The following is a 24,115-nucleotide window of genomic DNA, read 5'->3' on the forward strand; positions in this document are numbered from 1 at the left end:
CAGAGGAAGCGGCCTTCGGAATGAGGAACCTGCCAGGGCCTTGCAGACAGCAGGGCAGGAGAAAGAGGCCCTGTGTAGTGGGGGCGGGAGAGGAGGCAGGCCCCTGCTTGGCCAGGCCTCCAGCTACTCCCCTACTTGTGAGACAGCTGGCCAGGGTGAGGGGCCCCCGGCCGGAGCCACACAGGGGAAGGAGCCAGCTGGTGCAGTGACAAATCTCCCCGCTTGCTGGCCCATTGCTTCTGGGGCGGGGGAGACGGTGCGGAAGGAGGGACCCTTCCTTCTCCCCACCCAACCTGAAGGGCAGGACTTTCCACGATCCAAGCGTTCCCAAGAGATCCTGCCGCCCATCCTGTGCCTGCTAGAGAGGCATGGTGAGGGAAGGAGGGGAAGATGCCCCAAGGAGACACAGGACGAAACCAAAGACAGATCCTCTAGCGGATGTGAGAACTAGGGGAAGCCTCAAGACGGATGATGAAAACCCGCGGAGGAGGAAGCCCCGTCGGGTGGGGTGACAGTGAGTGGCTTCCTGAGAAACTCCTGAGGGGCCTCCACTGCGCCCTCCCTCTGGCCGCTCCCAGGCCTCCCAAGGATGCCCATTTCCCGAGAGCAGTACCCTTGGCCTCCCCGAGGTCTTGCTCTGGCCTCACAGTTGCCTGGACTGAGCAGGTCTGCTCCCACTGTCCACGGTCACATCCCCCAGCTCCTTCCAGACACATAAACTCTTCTCAGAATTCAATAGCTGCCCCCCTGCCTCTGCAGGAGCCGTCTGTTGACATACTTAGAGAAAAGGGAAGATACAGGAAAGCAATATTAAAGGTCCGTTATTATACTTTAATATCTCGTTCATCCTCATAATATGCTCATTGCTACATCCCCAGCATCTCTCATGGTGCTGAGCACAATAAGCATTTGTTTGAAAATCAATGAGCCATCCAGAAGGGAAATGAAGAAAACAATTCCATTTACAAAAGCATCAAAAAGAGTGAAATACTTAGAAGTAAATTTAACCAAAGAAGTACAACAACTTATACCCTGAAAATTATAAAACTGTAAAAGAAATGAAAGAAGATCTAGATAATTGGAAAGACGTTTATGGATCAGGAGACTCCACAATGTTGAGATGGCACTACTTCGCAAAGTGATCTACACAGATGCAGTGCGGTTCCAGCTGACATCTTTGTAGAAACTGGAAAGCTGATTCTAAAATTCAGATGGAATTGCAAGAGACCAAGAACAGCCAAGATAATCCTGAAAAAGAAGAACAAAATAGCAGGACTCACATTTCCTGATTTATAAACTTGCTACAAGACAATGTGGTACTGGCACAAGGATAAATAAATAAATCAATGGAGCAGAATTGAGAATCCATGAATAAACTCAGACTCCTACAGTCAGCCGATTTTCAACAAGGTTGTCAAGACCATCCAATGGGAGGAAAACAGTTTTTTCAACTGGATTTCCACATGGCAAAGGGTAAAGCTGGATCCTTACTTCATACCGTATATAAAAACTAACACAAAATAAGTCACAGACCTAATATAAGAGTCAAAACTACGAAACTCTTAAGAGAAACTAGGGGTGAGCCTTCATGACCTTGGATCTGGCAAAGGATTCTTATGTATGACACCAGAGGTATGAGTAACAAAAGAAGAAATGGATATGTTGGACTTCAAGAGAATAAAAAACCTTTTGTGCCTCAAAGGACACCACCAAGAAAGTGAAAAGACAACTGACAGCATCAGAGAAAACATTGGCAAAACATATAGCTGATAAAAGACTCGCATCCGGAATATATGAACAACCCTCACAACTCCACAATAAAAGCACAAATAATCTGATTTCAAAATAGCAAAGGAAATGAATAGACATTCCTCCAAGACACACAAATGGCTAATAAGCACACGAAAAGATATCTGACATCATTAGTCATCAGAGAAATGTAGATTAAACCACAATGAGATACCACTTCATACCCACCAGGATGTCTAGACTCACAAGGTCTAATAATAGCAAAAATTGGCAAGAATGTGGAGAAATCAGAACCCTTCGTACACTGCTGGTGGGAATGTTAAATGGTGCAGCCACTTTGTAAATTAGTCTGACAACTCTTCAAAATATTAAACATAGAGTTACTATATGTCCCGGCAATTCCACTACTACGTGTATACACAGGCATGGCTTGTGTTATTACACTCTGCCTCATTGGGTTCACAGATACTGCATTTTGTATAAGTCAAAGTTTTTTGGCAACCCTGCATCGAGCGAGTCTATCAGCACTGTTTTTCCAACCTATGCTCATCTTGTCTTCCCTGTGTCACATTTTGGTAATTCTCAAAATATTTCGAACTTTTTCAACATTTTTGTATTTGTTCTGGTAATCTGTGGTCAATGATCAGAGAGTACAACTCACTGAAGGTTCAGGGGATGGTTAGCCTTTTTTTAGCGAGAAAGTGTTTTTTGATTAAGGTACGCACTTTGTTTTTGACATGATGCTATTAAACAATTGATAGACACATCATAACATAAAATATTTTTAATAACAATTGTGATTTTTGTTTGTTTGTTTCTGCCCTGGGTCTTCATTGCTGTGAGTGAGCATTCTCTAGTCGCAACAAGCAGAGGCTTCTCATTGGGGTGGGTACTCTTGTTGCAGAGAATAGGCTCCAGGCAAGTGTGTTTCAGTAGCTGTGGCTCGTACGCTGTAGAGGGTGGGCTCAGAAGTTGTGGTACCGGGGCTTAGCTGCTCCGCGGTTTGTGAGATCTTCCTGGACAAAGGTTCGAACCTCTGTTCCCTGCATTGGCAGGTGGATTCTTATCTACTGCGTCACCAGAGGAGTCAAAACATGAGTTTTGTATGCGCTGGGAAACCAAAAAATTGTGTTATTTGCGTTATTTCGATATTCATTTTAATGATCTGGAACTGAGCCCTCAACGTCTTCAAGATAAGTCTATACCCAAGAGTAGTGAATATGTACGGTCACACAGAAATGTCTACATGCATGTTTACAGCAGCATTATTCACAAGCAGGAAAGGGTGTGGTATATGACCTACATATATATTTCAATAAAACTATTAAAAAAATTTTTAAGAAAATGGAAACTAAATATAGACCATGGATTAGAAAATTGGCCAATATTAAAGATTTCAGACTTTGATAACTGAAAAAAAAATTGATGGACAACTCTGTAAAGTAGGCACTATCATTATTCCCATTTCACAGATTCAGATGATGAGGCCTGGAGACATCAAGTTACTTGCCAAGGATCTCACAGCAGTTTAACAGCCACAGCCTTGACCTCCTCCTTGTCTCTCCTGGCACCCTGGTCTTTTCCTTTATAGCACTTGTCACAATTTCTAAAGTTATATTTTTTGTTCTACAACACAGTAATCTCCTTGAGGGCAGAGACAGGTTTCTCTCGATCATCACTTCTCCATCTACTTAAACAAACACTTACGGAGCCTATTTACCTAATCCATAAGTCAGTGAAAATATTTACTACATGTCTTGGCTCATTGTGGGTGTTCAATAGATATTTGTAGTTTGAATGGAAGAAATGGCTGGATGGATGAATAAATCGATGGATAGATAGGCGGGTGGATGGTTGGATGGGTAGATGGGTGTGTGTGTGAGTAAATGGATGGATGGATGAATAGATGGATGGATGGATAGATGGATGGATGGATGGATGGATGGATGGATGGCGTGGTGGATGAATGTCTAGATGGGTGGACAGGTTGGTTCTGAACAAAGGAGCTGACTGGTCCTGCTTAGGACCACTAGTACCTGGCTTCATCCTCCTCACCTAGCAATCCTCCTCCTACCCGCCCCCCATCTTCAGACCCATCACATCCAGAGACCGTCACCCACCGTACAGCCTCTTCTCTCTTCCTCCATCAAGGTTATGCAAAATTTCCCCATTTCTCATGGCCTTGTCAGGCTCTACTTCCTCCAGGAAGTCTTCCTAGCCTGACCCTTTCCTACACTCTGTCTAATGTATAATATTTGATGGACTGGTCATCCCTGATCATTCCCTGATGTCCCTGTCCTGAGATGCAGACCTGGGACTCAGGAAGGGTAAAGGTCTTGGCTTATTCCTCCTCCGCTGTCCCAGGGCCTGGTCAATGGCAGGCCCTGGGTGAAGCCTCCGCATTGGCCATACGGTACGAGTCAGCGTCTCCCTTGGCAGAGAAGGAGGATCCAGATGCTGGAGGAAAAAGGGCCCTCAGCAGCACCAGCTCCAGAGGGACAACAAGGCCCAACCCTGGGGGTGAGGGAGGCCCAAAGCCTGACTCCTGGGCCAGGCCGGGGCTGGGCTTGCTGGGGGACACAAGCGGGCTGGCCACAGCAGGGGCCAGGCGTGGGCGCCTCCCCGCCCAAGCCTGAGCCAACCAGCCCCCAGGCAGGCTGGAGGCCTTGTTTGCCTTGGCCCTGGGCCAGGGCCGCCCCGCCAGTGAGTAATGCGTGAGGACTGCCTGGCTCCAGTTCAAGGGAAACGGGGCTGGAGACGGGCCTCCTCAGCCTTCGCAAGGCTAGGTTCTGGGGGCGGCTTCCCAGAAAGTGCCTGCAGAGGCTGCCTCGGGGCCACTGCTGAGGCTGCCACTCACCCCTTCCTCCTCCCCCTCCGCCGCCATAAGGACCCACTGGGAGGCTGGGCTGGAGTTCCCAGGAAAAGATCCTTGAGCGTCACCACAGACCCCCCACAACACACCCACACCCTTAACGGAGCCAGCCTGTCCCTGGTGCTGTCAACTCACACTTCTTAAGTGCCTACTATGTGTATGGCAGGGGGTTGCTATCAGGGAGCTCACAGGAGTTCACGGGGTGAGGCAGGGGGTGAGGTGGGGATGATGAGGTCCCAGAGGCTCCGGGTGCTTGTTCTGGAAGCACCAGTCCTAGAGGGGACCTCTCAGTTATCTGTCCCCCTCCCAGGCTTCCCGGTGAGGACACAGACACTGAGGCTCAGAGAACAGGAGCGAGTGACCCAAGCCACACGGGGCGTTACCTGCAGCCAGATAAGAACCCAGGCCACCTGACCGGGGGAGGCCAGCCCCTGGCTGCTCTGAAGGGTGGCGCAGGCTCTAAAGCTGCGTGGCTCTCAGGATGAAGGGACACTGCCTAGGACGTTTCTATTTAGAGCCCGAGTCCTCCTGGGGCATCCCTACGGGCTTCTGCAACCTTACCACCCTGCCCATGCTGAGTGGCCTCTGCTTGCTCAGGGATCTGAGTGACCACCCAGGTCGGGAGCATGCCAGGGCCCCCATCACTATCAGGAGGGGCAGAGACTCCCAGGTCTCCTGTCCCCATGGGATGGCTTGGGAGCCAACCATGCCCTATGCCCTTCCTGGCCTCTATCTGCGGTCAGTCTCTGTAGCTGCAACCTACAAAAGACTGTTCTAGCTGTGTGTGCTCATGCTCAGTCGAGTCCGACTCTTTGAGACCCCGTGGACTGTCGCCCACCCACCAGGCTCCTCTGTACATGGAATTTTCCAGGCACGAATACTGGAGTGGGTTGCCATTTCCTACTCCAGGGGATCTTCCCATTCCAGGGATCGAACCCACTGTCTCTTGCGGCTCCTGAATTGGCAGGCGAATTCTTTACCACTGCACCACCTAGGAAGCCAGTCTAGCTGAGTTAAACACGAAAGGGAAGTTCTGACGGGACCCTGCGTAGGTTGTAGAATCAACAGTAGGCTGGAGAACTCCACTGTGGGGAAGGCTGCCAAACCCACACCCCAGAGCTGCTTCTTGAGAACCCAAGGGCCCCCTGGAACCCTAGATGACTCTCTTCTCCCCACTGACGTCTGCACTGGACTCCAAACACTGGACCATGCTACTGGCCCCACGGAGGCAGCTGTTCCCCAGAAACAGGATGTAGCCACTGCCCATCCCTAGAGTCGTTCCCCATCCCCCATCCTGACGCCAAGACCAGAGCAGGGGCATCTGATTGGCTGATCTCAGGTCACGTGCCTATACTTGGCCGCTAGGGAAGCTGAGGAAGCAAGTGTCTTGCTCTTTAATCGCTCGACAGCCTCAGGGGAAGAGAATTTCCCAAGCCAGGTAAAGAGCCCAGGGGATCTATGGGCAAATCAATAACAGATTCCCTCTCGCTCACCTTCCCCCATCTCCTCCAAGTCACTGCTCACCCCACTCCCTGCCCAGATTGTCAAAAGCGCACGCAGCACAGAGGGGTGTTGCTGAAGGACTTAGAGCCCAGTGTATAACTGTATTGTGTGGGGAAAATTCTCAGCAAAGGGCATGGCACACAGTCGGTGTGGAGCACAGCCGGGTTCTTCTCCCCAGGGAGCGTGCAGATGCAGGATCGGAAGGAAGGTGACTTGGGACTCAGCTAGTTGGTGTCAGGATCTGGCCCAAGGCAGACAAGAACAGGGGTTACAAAAAGCATCATATAAACTGCTGCAGAATCTGCTTCATGCCAACAGGACAGACTGGGAGGCTTCTTGGAGGAGTAGATAGATACTTGAGCCAGACCTTGAAAGAAGAGAGTTCATCAGCTAAAGAAAGGGGGAAAGGCATTCAGACCAAGAGTCTGTGTAACAGCTTAGAGATGTGAAAGTGCACGGCTTTTACACACAAAACCACTCAGATCTGGGTTTACAGAGTGCCCTCTGCCATACCCAGGAGGATCAGTCAGCAGGGGGACAAGTGTGGGTACAGGGACAATGGCTTGGAGGCCAGGAGTGCCTAAGCTGAGGGAGTGGCAGAGAAAGGAAAACTAATTCAGATCCAGAAACTCCCAGGGAATTCCCTTGAGGTCCAGTGGATAGGATTCTGCACTTTCACTGATGAGGGGTGGGTTCGATCTCTGGTCAGGGAACAAAGATCCCGAAAGACGTATGGTATGGCCAAAAACAAACAAACAAAACCCAGAAACTAGCAGTCCAGGGCAAGAGAAAACCAGATGGGGAGGAACAGAGGGGAAAGGGAGGGAGGTGACTCTGCTTTCTGGCAGGTGGATCTGAGGACTAAACTCCACCTTCAGGGCCCCTTTGCAGGATGCGCTTGAGACAACAGAGAGAAGGCTGAGGTTGTCAGGGAGCCCTTCCCTGTCCTCCAGCCGCATAGTCCTCAGGCAGGAGGAGAAGGAGAAGAAGAGGAAAGGAAGTGGGGAAGAAGGGGGGAGGAAGGGAAGGAAGGAAAGAAAGCAAGCATGGTACAGTTTTCAAAGATAACTGGCACCCAAATGAGGGATTCAATCAAGGGAGGTGCCCTCATGGGATCTGGGGAACAAGAGACTCAAGCCAACACAGAGGTGGATGGGGGATTCAGGGTGACTGCTATGCATCCATCAGGTCCACAAGGCAACCTGTCCAGACAGAGCAGAAGGATGGAGACTTGAGGGGGAAAGACATCGTGCTGGCAAATTGTCTGATAGGTTTGACCTTGAGGAAAAGTCTAGAATGGCTGGAGGTACACTGAGAAGTGCCTGAGGGGTGTGGAAAGCAACGGCAAAACCCACAGTGAACTCTAAACCAATGAAAAGAATCTAGGCAAAGCTTAACTCCAAGCACACCAGAGATGTGTAAGGAAAGAAATGCAACCATAGTACCCTCCATCCATCGCAGTGAACAAGATGGGCATAGCTCCAATAGTGTTAGTGTTGACTACTGATGAAAAGACAGTAGTATGAAGATTCAAGACAGTGATCTCGACCTAGAACGTTAGTCGAAAGTTAACAAATAATACTTGAAATTAATGCATCAAGAAATATAATATAATTTAGAAATGTGGTGATAAAATCATAGTGGTAATGTAATTTACCCCTGAAAAGTAACACTGAAGATGCTGGAAAGGGCTTTAACATTTTTCTTAACATACTTTTATAGCTTTTGAATATTTGATAATGAATATAAATTATTTTTACATTTTAAATGAATAAAATACTTTTATATACTAAAATGAAAAAGAGATACGGTGATACATACCGAAAGAAACAGCTGGAAGAGTTGAAAGGGCTATTTCTGGGAAACTCAGGGGAAGAATGAAAGGACGAGGGATGCTATATTTCATTGTAAAACTTTCAATTATCTTTGACTTTTAAAATTTTGTGCATAAACTCGGAAAAACGTTTTTAATTCCTTGAAAAATAAGTGGCCATAAAGAATAACAAACCAAAGAAAAAACAGGCCAAAGATACAAATAAGACATTCACAAAAGAAATGCAAACTATATGGAAAAAAATTGATACACATACCACCTCACCCTCTAATGATGAAAAAAACATTAGAAGTAGCTGTGCTACTTGAACATGATCTCATTAGATTATCAAGTGTGTGAAGGAGGGTACAGTTTACAAAACAATATAGTGTTATTTTATAACAATTTAATTTTTCTTTGAGTACCTACTTCTGTGGTGGTCACATGTGAATGTATTCTTTAAAAAGTCCTGTGCTCCGATGTCAACAGGTTCAACGTGATCGTGGAACCAAAGATAACTTTCAAAGTTCTTTTTCCTTTTTGTTAATTTAGTCTAAATTTTAGTGAACCTAACTTACCAAGTTCTGCTGAACAGCAAAACAAATGAAATTTTATTTACACATTTACCTATTTGGAGCACCTTAAAATATGACATAGAACAATGAACATTGGTTTGAATAAGCAGGCAATTGATTACTATCCTGCTGAGACAGTGCAGAGAATGTATCACACCAGTTTGTATACTTCAGGGTCCAACAGAGTCTGGCACCTAGCAGGCCCCCAGATGAACAACTAGAGAATCAAAATTAAGCAGAGGTGGGTGGAATATTGTAGTCAGGGGCCTAACTGCACATATGTGAGCCTCTCACATGTACATGGGGTACATATAACTCTACACTGAAAGGATTAAAATGGGGACTTTTCTGGTGGTCCAGGGGTTAAGATGCCATGCTTCCACTGCAGAGGGCATGAATTTGACCCCTGGTTGGGGAACGAAAACTTCACATACCACGTGGCATGGGGAAAAAAAAAAGGATTGAATGGAGAGATGGATATAAAGCAGTTACAGAGCACCCGGCACTTTTTAAGTGCTCAAGAAGCATTAGCTACTATTTGCAATGATAACAGTAGTAGAAGTAGTTACCTTGTTGTGATGATACCTTGGACCCCAGAAATTCCAGCCCTCAGGACGCTGCCAAGCCACAAGCCTCTTTGTCAGACCCCAAAACAGTCACGAGGACAGTAACCCTTTTTCCTCCTCCCACAGCTCTCCCTCCTCCGCTTCCTCCTCCCTCTGCTGCCCACTGACCATCGGAGCAAGCCTGGGGGGCGGTGCAGCCTGAGTGCTCTCCCAAGGCTGGCCACTGGGTCCCACCAGGGCTTCCAGGACCTGAAGGTCGACTTTTCCTCTCTCTGCCCTACAGGACCAATGGCGACACACCATGCCTGCTGTGTGTGTTCCGAAGGTTCTGGAAGAGAGAAAGAAAGGGGCAAACCTAGGGGAAACAGGACTGATTTCGGGGGAAGGGACTGAATGCCACTGAGCCTCTCTTTGGAAAATAGACTCTAACTGAAGTATGACACGTACAGAAAAGTACACAAATCTTCAGTGTAAGTGAACAGCTCAGTGAATTCTGACAAATGGAACATCCCATGTGAATAGCCAGTAGATTAAGATTAAGAAACAGCACTTTAGCCCCCAGAAGTTCCTCTCGTGCCCCTTCCTGACATCTAAAACCGTAGACTCATTTGGCCTGACATTGGACTTGATACAAATGGAATCATACCGTATGGGTTTTGTGTGTCTGGCTTCTTCAGCTGAGCACCACACCTGTGAGATTTGTTCTTGTGTGCAGTTATAGTTCTTTCCTTTCCACTGCTATATGACATCCACTGTAGAAATAAACCGCATTTTTAAAAATTCACTCTGTTTTTGATGGACTTTTGAATTGCAGCTATTTGAATAGTACTGCTGGGAATATTCTTTTGGTGAAGGTATGTATGCATTTCTGATGCGGGTATGATTAGCTTTAGTAGACAGTGGCAAGCAGTTTTCCAAAAATGGTTAAACCAATTGTTTGTTATCCCCACCATCCTCAGAAGAGAGTTCCAGTTGCTCCATACCTTCACTCCGGTTCAGCGTCAAGTGGTATTCACCTTTCAAATGAATGCTAGAATCCTCTAAGTTCAGCTCCAATGCTAGTCAAGCAAGAAATATCTGATGCATCATTAAGTGACAGAAGCAGTTTGCAGGCCAATATGCAAAACTTGACTCCATTCATGAAAATTGTCTATGTGCATACGTAGAAGCAGAGGCCAGGTTCAGAAGATGAATCAAAGCCTCCTGTAATAGTCCTCATTTCTGGGGAGTGGCATTGAAAGCCATAATTTTCCATGAGAAGACTGAGTATCATTTTTACTTTTGATTTTGCATTTTTCAGTATTTTTAAAATTTAGGGAAAAAAAATCTGTTTTAGAAAATAAAATTCTCCATCCCCCATGCTCCATGGCCAGAACACACCATTCCATTACCTAAGGCTGGCAGCCTGACTCTGGTTTTCTTGTTATTCCCAGCATTCTCTCCTGCTCTGGAATTACCCTGAGCAAGGCCTCCGGGACAAGTCTCCTGGGCACTGTAATTTCCCAGGCTTCAGCGTGTCATTAGAATATCTGGTGCTGATGACATGGGGCCTTGACGCAGCAAAGATTCCAGACCCTGATGGGATGGGACAGCCTGACTACATAGCAAGTCTCCTGGGAGAGACACCCCTGGAGTCTCCAGTTGCAGAACCTTGGCCTCAGGATGTATCTTAACCTCAAGGAAAGAAACCAGAAAAACTGCTCTTTCGAAGTTGCAGCCTCCCATGGGGGCTCAGGACTCAGAACAAGAACCGTGGAGTTAAGCAGACAGGGATTCCTGCCCTATTCCTCCCTGGTTCTCCATTTCCTCACCTGTAAAATGGGCTAATGACAACCCTTACCTTAGAGACAACACCAAGTGCTCTGCTCAGAGTGCCTGGTACAAAAACTCTATATACAGGCTGCTGTTATTATTATGCTTATGGTGGCAGCTGTTACCATTACTCAAAGAGCCAGAGTTTTTATTTATTTATTTATGACTGCACTGGGTCTTTGTTGCTGCTCGTGGGCTCTCTCTAGTTGTGGTCCTTGGGCTTCTCATTACGGTGGCTTTTCTTGTTGCAGAGCATGGGCTCCAGGGCATGAGAGCTTCAGTAGTTGGGGTGCCTGGGCTTAGTTGCCCTGTGGCATGTGGAATCTTCCCAGACTGGAGACAGAACGGTTTCATTGCCTGCCTGCATTGGCAGGCACATTCTTAACCATTGGACCACCAGGGAAGTCCCCAAAAGGCAAAAGTTTTGCATATACCTTTTGGGGAAAAAATATAAGAATGTACTCTTTCTTTTCACAAATATTATGAAGCAAGTACAGTACAAACCTACTTTTCTTGGGGGAAAACTGAATTCATCTGAAACTTGAATGTATTTCATTTGGAAAGTTGACTAATCATTCCACACTGATTCATCCAAAGAACATTTGTGGAGTGCCTACTCTGTCCAGGGCACTGTACTGGACACCGGGGATGTGGCAGGACAGAGCTTACAGTCTGCTAAGGGAGTCAGACAATAACCAGACTAACAGATAGATAACAAAATGTTAAATATGTAAATGAAAAGTGAAATTGAAAGCATTAGTCACTCAGTCATGTCCGATTCTTTGGGACCCCGTGGACTGTAGCTTGCCAGGCTCCTCTGTCCATGGGATTCTCCAGGCAAGAATACTAGAGCGGGTAGTCATTTCCTTCTCCAGGGGATCTTCCTGACCCAGGGATCAAACCCGTATGTCCTGCATTGCAGGCAGATCTTTTACCGTCTGGGCTACCAAGGAAGCCCCAGACATGTAATTCATATGGCGCAAGTAATGCAGACCAGGGCTGAGGAACTGTGTGCTGGGAATGCTCTCTGACGCATTCAGCTGAGCTCTGGAAATTTCTCTCTCCTTGGCTGAGTGAGGGAGCCCAGGAGGCTCTGGCCTTGGCAGGATCTACACTGACAGTGGCCTGAGCTGGAACAGTTTCTTGCTCCTGTGGAGATGAGTGGTTCAAGGAGGAGGGTGGGGAGGGGCTTCCAGTGGGTTTTAGGAGGTTAAGTGTGAGCAAAGCGGGAATTTCCATGCATCTTTGGAGAGCCTGGGGAGACTGCCCTTGGAGGGCAACCAGCAACCCCTCCAGGGACACGAGTGGGGAAAGCCCCTCAGTTTACATCAGTCATAGCAATTACTAAGCACCTATTATGAGCCCAGAGCTGGGCTTGGGGTGATAAAAAATGTGATTCAAGTAAGAATGTAAGCTGCTGCCTGACCTCAAGGAACTCCAGTGCTGTTAGAGATACAGGACAAATCTCCATGAAAAGAGGAAAGCAAGACAGATTGGGTGTAGTGTCTGCGTGGGTGGAATGGGCCATGGGTTCATTTGGATGGCAAGCCACTCAGTCTCAGTCAATGACACAAAAAAGTACCTTCACACAGCCTGTTGCAGGCACAGCGGCTTCCAGGGCAGTGATTCAGGGATCCAGTGACTTCATCTCATGCCTCCCTCTTCCAGGTGACAGAGGGAGAGAGAGACGCTGGATCACCACTCACTAGTTCTTCAGGGCTTTAGCCCAGAGGGGGCCTCCCCTTGAGGCCCATTGGCCAGAACTAGTCACATGGCCGCAGACAAACTGCAAGGGAGGCTGGGAAATGGGGGCCACCGAGGTACAGAGAAAATGTCTGAGAATGGAATGTCTCTCCCACAGCCACTTATTGGTACCGGGACCCCGAAGGCTGATGGAGTGGAAGGAGTTTTAAAGGGTTGTTGCACAGAGCAAGCAAGTGCCATGCTCAGGGGGCGGGGAAAAGCCCTGGGAGAGATTTCAGGAGAATTGCCAGGTGTGTTCTTGCTACCTGTTGGCTGGGTGTCTCAAGTCCAACCTCTGTTCCTTCTTCCAGACTCTCTTAAGAGAATGTGTGTGAAAGGAATCTCTGCACTGTTGAGAACAATGTAATATCTCTGTCTACAGATCAGCCATACTTTCTCTTAGGTTCAGTGCAGCCCTTAAGACATAGTCTGTTTCTGCCTCCAGGGCCTATGTGTCCCACCTGTAAATCCAGGGCATAAATTCCATCTTATCCTTCCCCACTGAAGTGCCCACATGGGCCTGGACCCATGCTAAAAGCAACACTGGGAACAAAGACACATCCTCCCTGTGTCTTGTCGTTTCACTGAAGTACTCACGTCGTTTGCATTGTTCTACATAACACACTTGGGCTTGTCTTAGGATAAGACAATCACATTCTTTCTCCCCCAAAGCTCCTTAAAAAGGCAGCTCCTACTGAAAATAATATTTTTAAAAGGATGTGTATATGTGTATAACTTAACATATGTGTATAACTGCTGCACTTTGCTGTATGGCAGAAATGAGCACAATATTATAAATCAACTATGTGTGTGTGTGTGTGAAAGTCGCTCGCTCAGTCATGTCCAACTCTTTGCAATACTTCAACTTAATTTTTTCTTTTTTTTTTTAAAGGCAGCTCCAGACAAGTGCCCCAGGTTTATTTATCAACTTCGTCTGGCTGGCCTGGGGCGGGCATGCGTGTCTATTGGATGAATTCGGAGCTTGGGACTGAGATTCTTCTACTCTCAAATCCCGAGGAAGTCTCCTCACACAGTCTCCCTAGAAAGAACCCCGCAGCTCTTATCTCTGTGGCTCCAAAGGGCGCTAAACAAACCCCACAGTGAGCCCAATCCGGCACCCAGGACATGCACCCTCTCCTACCCCTCATCCCTAGCTGTGAATCGTTCCTGAATCAAAGTGCTTGTGCTGGTCTGAACTCACGAGGGCCTCCTCCAGCGGCTACTTCACATTCACTGGATTAATTGCAGCTGGGGGGGAGGGGAGGGAATCCATTTTTAGAAAATCATTACTTTCAGAAAGAGAGAGGGGGGCGCTTCTGGTGGAGAAAACTGCTGAGTTGGCAACTCAAGCTTGCTGCTCCAGCTCCAGGAAACCCAGGGCCATGCGGGCTGCTCAGCTCGATGGGCGCTGCCTGGGGCCCATGCCCCCTTCTCCGGAGCCTGGGGCACCCCAGGCCCCCTCCTCGGGCTCCCGCCGGCCCTCATTGCCTGCTCTGACCTGGACTTGGCAGTTCGCTGGGACCCTGAGGAGCAGGGAATGGCCTCAGTATTGATCACCCCTGCTGCCTTTTCTCAGCCCTCTGGTTGCACAGCCCCTGCCTGTAGCTCCTAGGGAAAAAGAAGGTTGGGGACTCCTAACTGCCACTGCTTTGAATTGAGCATCCAGTAGATTAAATGATATGAAATTGCCATTTGGGGAGGTCTAAACCGTCAGATAGTAGCAACCCCAACTGGTTCAGCCTAACCACCCAATGGCTGGCTCTTCAATGTATTTCCTTACTAATACCCGCCCCCCCTCCCCTGGCCCCACAAGGCAGGTATAATGCCCATTTGATGTTTCAGAAACGGGTTCAGAGAGGTTAGTGACTTACCCAAGTGAGCACCCCCACCGCAGTCTCTCTGACTCCAACACCCAGGACCCTGAGTCACATCCCATGAGTCAGACCCCACACCCACCTGCCCCGGCGCTCGTGCGGTCACTGTCTAGAGCCGTGCTTCCAGGGCAGCTGCTCTGACAACACGCAAGTGGACAGAAAGATCCTCTGGAGGCTGAGGGTGGGGGCCTCACCATCAGGAAGTCTGCTTGCTGTGGGCCTGGGTGCAGTTCCATCCTTCCCTGCCCCCAGACTATATATGTGGGTGTCCTGGGCAAGTCACTCACCTGTGGGAGGGCTGCCTCTTCCAGAGCTTGGCCAAGGTCGGCTTCTGCGTTGCCATAGTGGGGCCCCGGCCGGGCATGCACTGGGAAGACCCTTGGTGAACACCGATCTGTACCTGTCCAGAACTCGGGTGCTCAGCAATCAGATCAGCCTGGTCCTTTCAACTGGACCTTGTTTTAGAAAAAAAAATATCAGCCCTATTCCATCACTCTTGACCCAAGCCTGCCGATGGAGATGAGATAGCATAGAAGTGATGAAAGCTGACACCATCACTTACCACCTGGGGGACCTGGGCAGCTCTCTAACCTCCATTTCTTCATGTCGAACAGGGCCTCGCGATAATGTAGCTACTTTGAAGATAGTAGTAAGAATTATACGGGACGATACCAATGTAAAATGCCTGGGACACTACTTACTGCATAATTAGAACACAATCAGTGCTGGGTATTATTATTTCCATTCCAAGCTAAGCCCACAATTCTGTGTCTCCCTCCCTTGTTGGGACAAGCCCTGTCTGAACACCATACCAGAAATTTTTAGGGCACTGGATCCTAAGAGGGGCCCCAACTGAGATCCCAGAGTGACAAAACATACTGTTCAGTAGGGAAGAGAAGCTCCACTGATGTCTCCTTGGAGCAGAAATTTTTAAGGGAGAGGTTCCCTGAAGGAGGTCTAGTCTGAGTTGCATCTTGAAGGATAAGAAGTCGATTGAAGAAGGAGCTGGAAAGCTCTTGCTTAGAAACACGCAAGTAAGGTGTGAACTGCAAGTCACCCTGCACGCAGGTACCAAGACTGAGGGTGTGTGTGTTGAGAGGTTAAAGCACGAGATTAGTGGGGGCAGACGCTGAAGGGGAACCTGGAGCGGAGGAAGGCAGGCCAAGGGGGCTCTAGACAGCCCTGAACTAAATCGTACGAGTGGGGACAGAGCAAGGCAACATACGTGAGAAAGGTTTGCATTTCTAACCATGGACGGACTGAGGCAGGGTGGACAGGATCTGGTTTGTTTCTTCATGATGGGAGTGGGCAGCTGACGCCTCGCAGCTTGGGGGAGATGAAGGTACCTGAGTGGTGTTGCCACCTCAGGACAGGATGTGGCCTGAGAAGAGAGCAGAGGGCATAACCTGTGATGCACCCCAAATCTGACTGGTGAGCTGAGAAAGGAAGGAGAATCAGGCGGTAGGGAAACGTCCCTTCTAGGGAGCGTCTGGTCTGGTCCTTCCCTCCACGAATCTGAACTCCATCTGGGCTGAAGTTCCTAGCTCCTTGCTCAACAAATTCTGCCCGTGTTGCTGATCACCCTCAGGTGCAGGCGTCTTGTCCTCCAGCACCATCGAGGCCACATGCCCCCTACACGTCCTGGCACACGGCAGGTGCCCAGGGGCTGGCTCTGGTGACGGCCGCTCAGTGCTGCATACCAGAAATATGGGGTCTCCCCTAGGTACTCCTCTTTCCCTGACTCAGAGTCAGCAGTCCCACGGGAGTCCACTTGCCAGCAGCCCAGTTCCAGCCTGATGAGCTGAAAGTCAAGTCCAGGTGACAGAGGAGGGTGTGAAGGTGATGCCACAGCTCTTTCCTCTGGACCCCTTGCCTGGCCCGCAGCAAGGGGCCCACCTCCGCCTGCTTTGAGGCAACCCAAATAACATCTCTACAGAGTATAGACCAAAAAGTAGGGCCAGAATTGGGCCCTGCCCCTCACCCCAAGCACTTCCTCACCAGATGACCTTGGGCAAGTCTTTTAACCTCTGAGCCTTCAGTTTTGCAGGGGGTCCTAGTGAGGATTAAATAATTCTCTTAAATGCTTAACATCATGGCTGGCAACCAGCTAAGCATTCAATAAATGGTAGCTATTATTATTATTAAAGAGCTTTCTGGCATGCTGATGCAAGTTAAGAGCAAACAAAAATGCCTTTGACAGCTCCCTAATGTAACACCTTCCACCCCACCCCTCCTCCACCACTACCACCCGGGAGTTAATTAGAGCCCTCCTTGGGTGTTTTCCAGACATGGGATTTTACACTTACTCCAGGTTGCAGAACGAGAATTAACCGAGGCAGGTTTCAGTTCAACTGAGCTGCCTCGAGTGGTGGTGAGTTCCCCATCACCTCATGGAACAAGCTGGCCCAAATGACCATTTGGCTTCCCTCGTGGTTCAGATGGTAAAGAATCTGCCTGCAATGCAGGAGACCTGAGTTCGATCCTTGGGTTGGAAAGATCCCCTGGAGAAGGGACTGGCTACCCACTCCAGTATTCTTGCCTGGAGAATCCCATGGACAGAGCCTGGTGGGCTAGTCCATGAGGTTGCAAAGAATCTGACATGTCTGAGATACTAAGCACACACACACACACACACATTTCTTGCTACACAGTTGTAGAATTCCCTTGAATTAAAGTAGTGGTGCCAGTAGGCTGTAATGCTTTGCGTCATTTGGCAAAATGAAAACTTGGCCATCCTATTTTGGCCCTCCAAAAACCTTTTTTTCTGAAACTGTATCAGTTTGCAATATCCAAAATCTTAAGGTTCAAGACTCTCAGAGACACGAAAACAGCCTTGTTTGACACCTGATTTGGACAATTTCTTGTGTGAGAGGCCTAAAATGTGGCTCAGATCAAGCAGTGGAAATCCAACGGGCAGTCCCGAAGGGGCAGTTTACCAGCCGATGCCGCTACAGCTAAGCTGGCCTGGGCTGAGGGATTAGAGATCTGGAAGAGTGTTTGCAGAGGGAGAGTGGGACTGGACTCCTTCCAGCCAACTCCAGCTCCCCAAGTGCCCAGTACAGGACTTGGCAGACCTTGGAGAGACCTCCACCCATCAACACTCAGCCCCCGCCTCATCTCAACCCCAGGGCTTCAGCCCTCAGGGAATCTGTCCTGGAACCCAGGGTGGCAGTGACCTTCCTCTGGGAAAGTTGCACTAGTCTCAGGATTTAATGTAAATCGAGGCGTTAACAAGCAGGAAGCAAGGGGCCCAAGCGCTTGGGGCTTTACCTCTCTCAGGGCAACCTCCTCCCTGTCATTTGAGATGACGTCCCCTTTTCTCAACTCTTCAGGCTTTAAAAAATCAGCTGCCCTTGCAACTGAAGGCTCCCCAAGGTTGACCCGTTACAAATTGAGGACACCTGCCTAAGGATCTGAGAAAGACCAAGCGGTTTTGGATGTCTCTCCCTTCTCTGCTTCCCCCGACCAGGCTTCTTCCCCCACCAAGCTCTGGGAGACTCCCAAGAGTCCTGGATTCTGATGGCTGCATCCCACCCTCCCCCCCGTCAGAAGAAAAAGGAGCTGGAGGACAACATGGAATCAAGTATACATTTTAAAAACTGTTTAATGGAACATAAACTCCTTTAGAAAAACATTCAGCCAGGTGATAACACCCATAGAAAAAAACACCAATCTTGTGTTCATCTTTTTTTAATTTGGCATTTGTTATTTGCATTTATATTAAAGCAAAGTGCATCTTTTCTTTATTTTGTTTATACACATTGCACAATACATAAATAATGATGCTTATAAAACGTCTTTATATTTACAAGTAATAATATATTTATATATAACATAAAATACATTTTTTCTTTAATAAATCTCAGGGTTTTTTTTTTTCAGGAGTCCTTTCTCTCTCAAAGCACTACAATGCTAAATTTCCAATGAGAATGCTTCTCTTGTTCATTTAAACCTTTGTAGTTAGAAAAATAGCTTATGTTAAAGTCTAAACATGCTCATTGAGCTAAGAGCAGTGTCAACGTATCATACGAGTGTATGAGTTGTAGAAGAAATGATAGGGTTAGGTGTCAGCTCAGGATGGTACCTTGGGTTAAGATGGACCGACTCCTTCTTGGTGGGAAGGGGTAGGGGGTGGGGGGTAGAGGGCTGCTCCCCTCGCTGGTCTAACAGCGGAGCTCAACACAGGCTGCGGAGGGGAGGAAAGTGCTGAGCTGGCTTTGTGAGTCCAGGAAAAACCTGATGTAACCAGGGCAGGGGAGAGGCGGAGGGGCCTGAGAGGGCGCTGGGTGAGCAATACTGTGACGGGGCTGCCCCGGCAACCCTTGGGAAGCCCATCCCAGAGATGTCCAGGAGCAGATGGCCGAGACAGACAGCTATGACGATGGCAGCGAGGTGGCCAGAGGGGAGTGAGGCAGCAGGGGGAAACGGGTTCTGGTCCGGCCTCTGGTGGGGCGGCTTCGGAGAAGCCTTCGGACAGGCCAATGTCCGAGAAGGGGCGAAGCGGGGTGGGGGCTTCCCCAGGCTCTGGGGACAGAGCCTTCTGCTGGGACACCCGCTGCCCCACTGAGCCTGTCCAAAGGGCAAAGGAGACACAAACCTCTCAGCAGGCAACACGCATAGGAAACAGAGCACACCACTTTCCCTCGTCTACATACGTGCACGCACGGACGCACTGACGCACGCACACCCCGCCCCGACAAGGGTAGTGATGGCCCCAAGGGTGGGGCCTGCTCCCCATTTACACGGTGTATGGTGGTGCTGATTTTTTTGCTTCCCCTTTTTCGTATCGCAGTGTTCTGCCAACCATACCACTCTCCGCCCCTCCAAACCCCAAGAATTCTTTTCATAAGCTATTTCTCAAAGAACAAAACAACATAAACAAGGACGACGAGAAGGAGGGTAGGCGGTGGGGGGTTTGGGGGAGGGAATAATGACCAAAGAGTTTGCATGAAAAGCAAGCACTCAGGAGGGAAATATTAGCAGCAAAGTAGTTTGGACTGGGCCCGCTCTGCCCCCGCTCTGCCCTCTCCCCGCGTGGCTACCGGCTGTTGAAGATGACCTCCAGCCAGCACGGGCAGCTGCTGATGAACTGGCGAGTGTAGCACTGGCCCCAGCCCTTCACGAAGCTGATCTGCACGGTGAAGCCAGTCCACGGCTGCTGCATGAACTCGTGGTCGTTGGGCCGCTGCAGGCTGTACGCCTTCTCGTAGTCAAAAGCCTTGATGGAGAAACCGGGGAACACTTTGTGTACCAACAGCGTCCTGGAGTCCGGGTTGTCCAGTGTGGCTGACTTGATGAAGATGGGGTAACTGCTGCGGTTGTACACCCACACGCCGTCCACTTCCCGCGTGAGCTGGATGCCACAGCCGATTTTGCTCCGTACTTTCTGCACCAGCTGACTCTTGTTGTCCGAATTGAGCTGTCCGAGGCAAAAGCCATTCCCCTGAGGTAGATCATAGAAGATGTCCAGGGAGGGCTCCTGGACACAGTAGAGCCTCCCCACTCTCGTCTTCTCCTCCCAGTATGCCACCACGCACCAGTGTGACCGATCCCCAGGCTCCAGAAGAAGTTGGGAATCTGGAAAACAGACAGAAAAAAGGCAGACATAATCAGTGGTGATGGAGACTGGCCTTCTCCTCTTCCTCCTGAAACCAAGACACACACATACATACACCCCCATGATTGGTCTGTGTTTCGGTGCAGGACAGAAGGAGGTATGAGGTGGCTGGCTGTGATGCAGGCTGGACAGTCCTCCTACGGGGAGTCTGGAAAGCTCGACCCCGTGATGGAAGAGCCTTGCCTCTATGCACGAGGCTCGCCGGGGAGTCTCTTCCCTTCATTCCCCCTATCCCCCCGACTCTATCAAGAACACAGGACATGTGCCCACCTGGCCAAAGCCAAAGCCCCATCCTTGCAGAGCTCAGAAGCAAAGACCTCTCAGTAAGTTGGCTGGCCCTGGTTTTAGGGCTAGAGAAGGTGTTATACATGGATGGTCCAGAATTTCAGTTCTTTTCAACGGGATGGAACCTTGAAGGCCAGAGGCTCCAGCCTCAAGTCATCCTCATGAGAAAACCTGGATTCAGAAAGCTTTTTTTCTCTCAAGCTCCAGGGACGAAAGAGCCAGACCTGGACTCCAGGAACACCTGCTAGAGTCTCTGAGCCTGTCACCCGGTTCTCAGATCAGTGCCTTGGTCATAAGGGATCACTGTCCAGAAAAACTTTAGTGGAGGTGGTTTAGGGTGAAAAAAAACAACTAGCTTCTTAATAGAAACACAACTTTCAGCGTGTCCGTCAGCAGCAGATCTGTACACAAAGGGTGAGTTCACGTCTCCACGCCAAATCACAGCATGCACCCTGGTGTCACAGCCCAGACAGAAGACAGCACGCCTACAGTGGGTTCGGCCACGCTTGCAGGCCCTTCTCGCCGGCATCCCCCTTTTCCCCCTCCCTCCCGAGAAGCAACTCAACCCTGCGCCCTACCCCCTCCCATCCCCTCCTCCCCTGGAGGCCCCACCCCTGCCTTTCTAGATGATGCTTCTACCCACAAGCAGCAGGGGAGACTGGTGATTCTGGCAAGGTGATTTTTCCTAAACAGGCGCTGGGGATGGGGGTGGGTGTCTTTAAAAGGGGGATCCATGGAAGGGAAGGGGGGGCCTCCAGCGGCTGGCATTCCAACTCCTCCTTCCTCTTTAAGCTGGAGCCGGCAGGGCAGGCCTCAGACTGGGAACCATAAATCTCCCCCAGCCTGGCCAGGCTGCAGGAACGCTGTGGTTTGTGGTGGCAGGGCGGAGACCGGAAGTCTTGTATTTGTTAACAAAAATGGGGAAAGGCTGGGCAGGCAGCCTCCTCCTCCTCCCGCCCTCCCTGCAGTCCTTGCCTTTCACGTACTGGGGTGGGGGGCTTGGGACACCAAGGTTGGGGGTGGTGTGAGACATCTCTGGATTGGTTCGGGCCTCTTTGATTGTGGAACCTCTGGGTTTTAGCGCCTGGGCATGCCGGGGTATCAGCACAGAGGCCAGGGCTGGAGCAGGGATGGGGCCCGTGTCCTGCTGCCCCGGCAGGCTGGGTAACCAGCGCAGCTCAGTACACCAACTCCTTCCAACGTTCACAGACATGTCAGGACCTGGAAACCAGTCAGCTCCATTACCTTTTTTTTGTTTGTTTTTTAAAGCAGCAGCCTGCCTTGCATGATGTCCCGTGAATAAGTCTGTACAAATGTGTTTGGTGACCCCCTGGGACAGCCTGAGCAGTGGTCCCCAAGACACCCCACCCGGCCTTCTCAAAGCTCTGCCCCACCAGCTACACAAAATGGGGAGACTAAGAGTCCAGCCTCCCCACAACCCCCACCCCTAAAATCAACACCAGAAACCTGGCCCGTCCACTCCCACCCTCACGGGCCTTTCTGAACCACAAGCACTAGAGAGGCTATGTGCCTGAATGTGAATTCGCTTCAACTGTGTGTTTTGAGTGTGTGTTTGTGTGCACACACACGGGAACATATGGAAAAACAAGAGAGGGACAAGGGCCCGGAGCAGAAGGTGAGTCATCAGGCATTAACTTGTTTCTGCAAAGTATCCATCAACTGCTAATAAACTCGTGAGCGCTGGCAATCTTTGAACCCTCTTGCCGAGGGAGTTGGGCTGACGGCTGCTACACCAAAGACCCAGAACAGCCACGTAAATAAAAACGCTCTGGCGTCCAAGTTTGCTTAGGGGGAGAAGGCACTCCTCTGCAAGGCACAGGGCGCCCGCCCTCCCCTCCTGCTTGTCGGAGGGGGAGTGTTTCAAACTGCAAGAAGTGCTATTATCCCCACTGGGGACAACAAACTGGCCTGGAAAAGAAGGAGTTGCTGGGAGGGAGGCTGAGGGGACCCTTGGAGTGGCTACCCTGAAACCTGGCACCCTCTCCAGCAGAGGGCTTGTGGGGGTTGGGGGGGAGGAGGAAGAGGAGGGCAGGGGGCTGAAGATCAAGTGGCCCTTGTACCAGGCCCCCCAGGGCCAGGGGAAGCTGGGTGTGGGCCTTGTCTGCCTGCTGGGCCTCAGGGGGTCAGGGGAAGCTGGGTGGGGGCTGGGGCCTGATGTCCCGACAGTAGTGGGGGTGGTGCATTCTGGTGGGTTTCTCTTTCATCTATGCAGCCCGCCAGTCCACCCAGCAATTTGCTTCCAGACATCCCCTGCAAAGAGCCTCTTTCTGGAGGTGAATGGCCCAGCCCAGAGAAACAGCAGCGTGCGGGTGTCCCTGGATGTGAACAAGGCCCCCTGCAAGCCCACTGAAACTGCCCTGAGTAGGGGGTAGGAGGACCCCCACCAACCCTCCCATGTCACCCTGCAGTCCCCTGGTACCCTGATACCTTTTCTCCTTGCTGCTCCTGAACTCTAACCCTGAGCACAAAACAGGCTCTCACGCAAACCCTTCGCCAGAGGGGGCGCAGCCCACGTCGAGCAGCACGGTGCAATACCCCAAATTGCCACTTTGGATTCCCCTCCTTAGCCCTGAACTCCTGGCATCTGGGCACATTTCTGGGAAGCCCTCAGCAGCATCTTCAGAGAAACACAGTTCCCTGAACCAGGCCCACAGCCCACAAGCATCTCCCCACAAAGGTCTGTGCAGACGCTCAGCTCCTGGGGCTTCCCAGGTTTCGAGGTGAGGAGCCAGGAGGGCCGTGTACAGAAAAACAAGTCCCCCCACCTCATTAGAAGGACCGAGGAAGGGTCTTCGTATCCTGGGGGCTGATACTGAATCTCCAAAGGCACAACTCGCCGTCCCTTGTTAATTTCCCTCAGCTTTTATAACCTTTTCCGGTATTTTCAACAACTTCTCCCTCCTCAGAAAACTGTACAGGAGTTTGTCTTAAAACCGTATTTGTGCATTTTAAAGCATCCAAAAGAAAAGCTGTGTTGTAAAAAGCGAACTAATCAGATGCCTGCTCACAATTTTTTTTTTATTACATTGCAGGGAATTTTTGGAGCAACCCCAGAAAAGTGCTGAATCGGCCTAAAATTCCTTTAAGGTTGTTCCCCCCCTACTTCCCAATTTCCCTTAAAGCATAAAAATCTACCCTTTAAGAGGAAAAGGGGGGAGGCGGTGTGGAGAAGGGGAAGGACTTTGCCTCGTGTTTGCACTTGCATTAGGGAAGACCACTTAACAAGGAGCTCCCTGCCTCGCACAAAGAGTTATTTAATTACCCTGGTCATGAATGAACAGACCAGACCCTTCTAGAAAGCCAGAGGCTCATGAATGAATCTCACGCCCGGAATGGAAATGGCACAGGGTGACCAGACCTCAAGGCCACACTGTAGGTAAGAGAGGAATTTTTTTCTTTAGTTGAAGGTGTGAGGAGATGATGAAGAAAAGAAAAAGCTGGAGGGACAGAGAAAAGGTCAAGGTCAGGGCCTCGATGGTACCGTGTCCAGTTTCCAGCTTAGGAAGGTGACCATAGGCCAGAGAGGCAGAGCTGTTCCAAAGCACCCAGGGGGATCCTGCGAACATCTGAAGTGAGGCCACCACACGCGAGCTGAGTCCACACACAGAAGGGGTGCCGATGGGGTGGGGGAGGGGCATCTGACTTTTCACAAGGATGCTCTTGGGAAACCGAGACAGCACACAGT

The 24,115-nt window shown here is 49.8% G+C and overlaps 1 protein-coding gene and 1 long non-coding RNA gene across 3 annotated transcripts in view; both read right to left on the reverse strand.

Moving 5' to 3' along the window:
* LOC106503538 lies at window positions 2,770-15,138 on the reverse strand. The gene is made up of 4 exons (XR_001297235.2): window positions 15,070-15,138; window positions 14,795-14,962; window positions 9,247-9,406; window positions 2,770-2,859 (listed from the first exon to the last, which is right to left on the reverse strand). It is a non-coding gene; the product is annotated as an uncharacterized LOC106503538 (long non-coding RNA).
* SMAD7 (SMAD family member 7) overlaps window positions 18,094-24,115 on the reverse strand; it is a 28,896-nt gene continuing 22,874 nt past the window's right edge. For both annotated transcript variants that reach the window (XM_018039656.1, XM_005697186.3), the window contains exon 4: window positions 18,094-20,084. In XM_018039656.1, the coding sequence (XP_017895145.1) occupies window positions 19,546-20,084 (539 nt within the window). In that variant the 3' untranslated portion in view covers window positions 18,094-19,545. The remainder of the gene's footprint in view (window positions 20,085-24,115) is intronic.

The sequence above is a fragment of the Capra hircus genome, chromosome 24, assembly GCF_001704415.2.
Source record: "Capra hircus breed San Clemente chromosome 24, ASM170441v1, whole genome shotgun sequence".
Lineage (NCBI taxonomy): Eukaryota > Metazoa > Chordata > Mammalia > Artiodactyla > Bovidae > Capra > Capra hircus.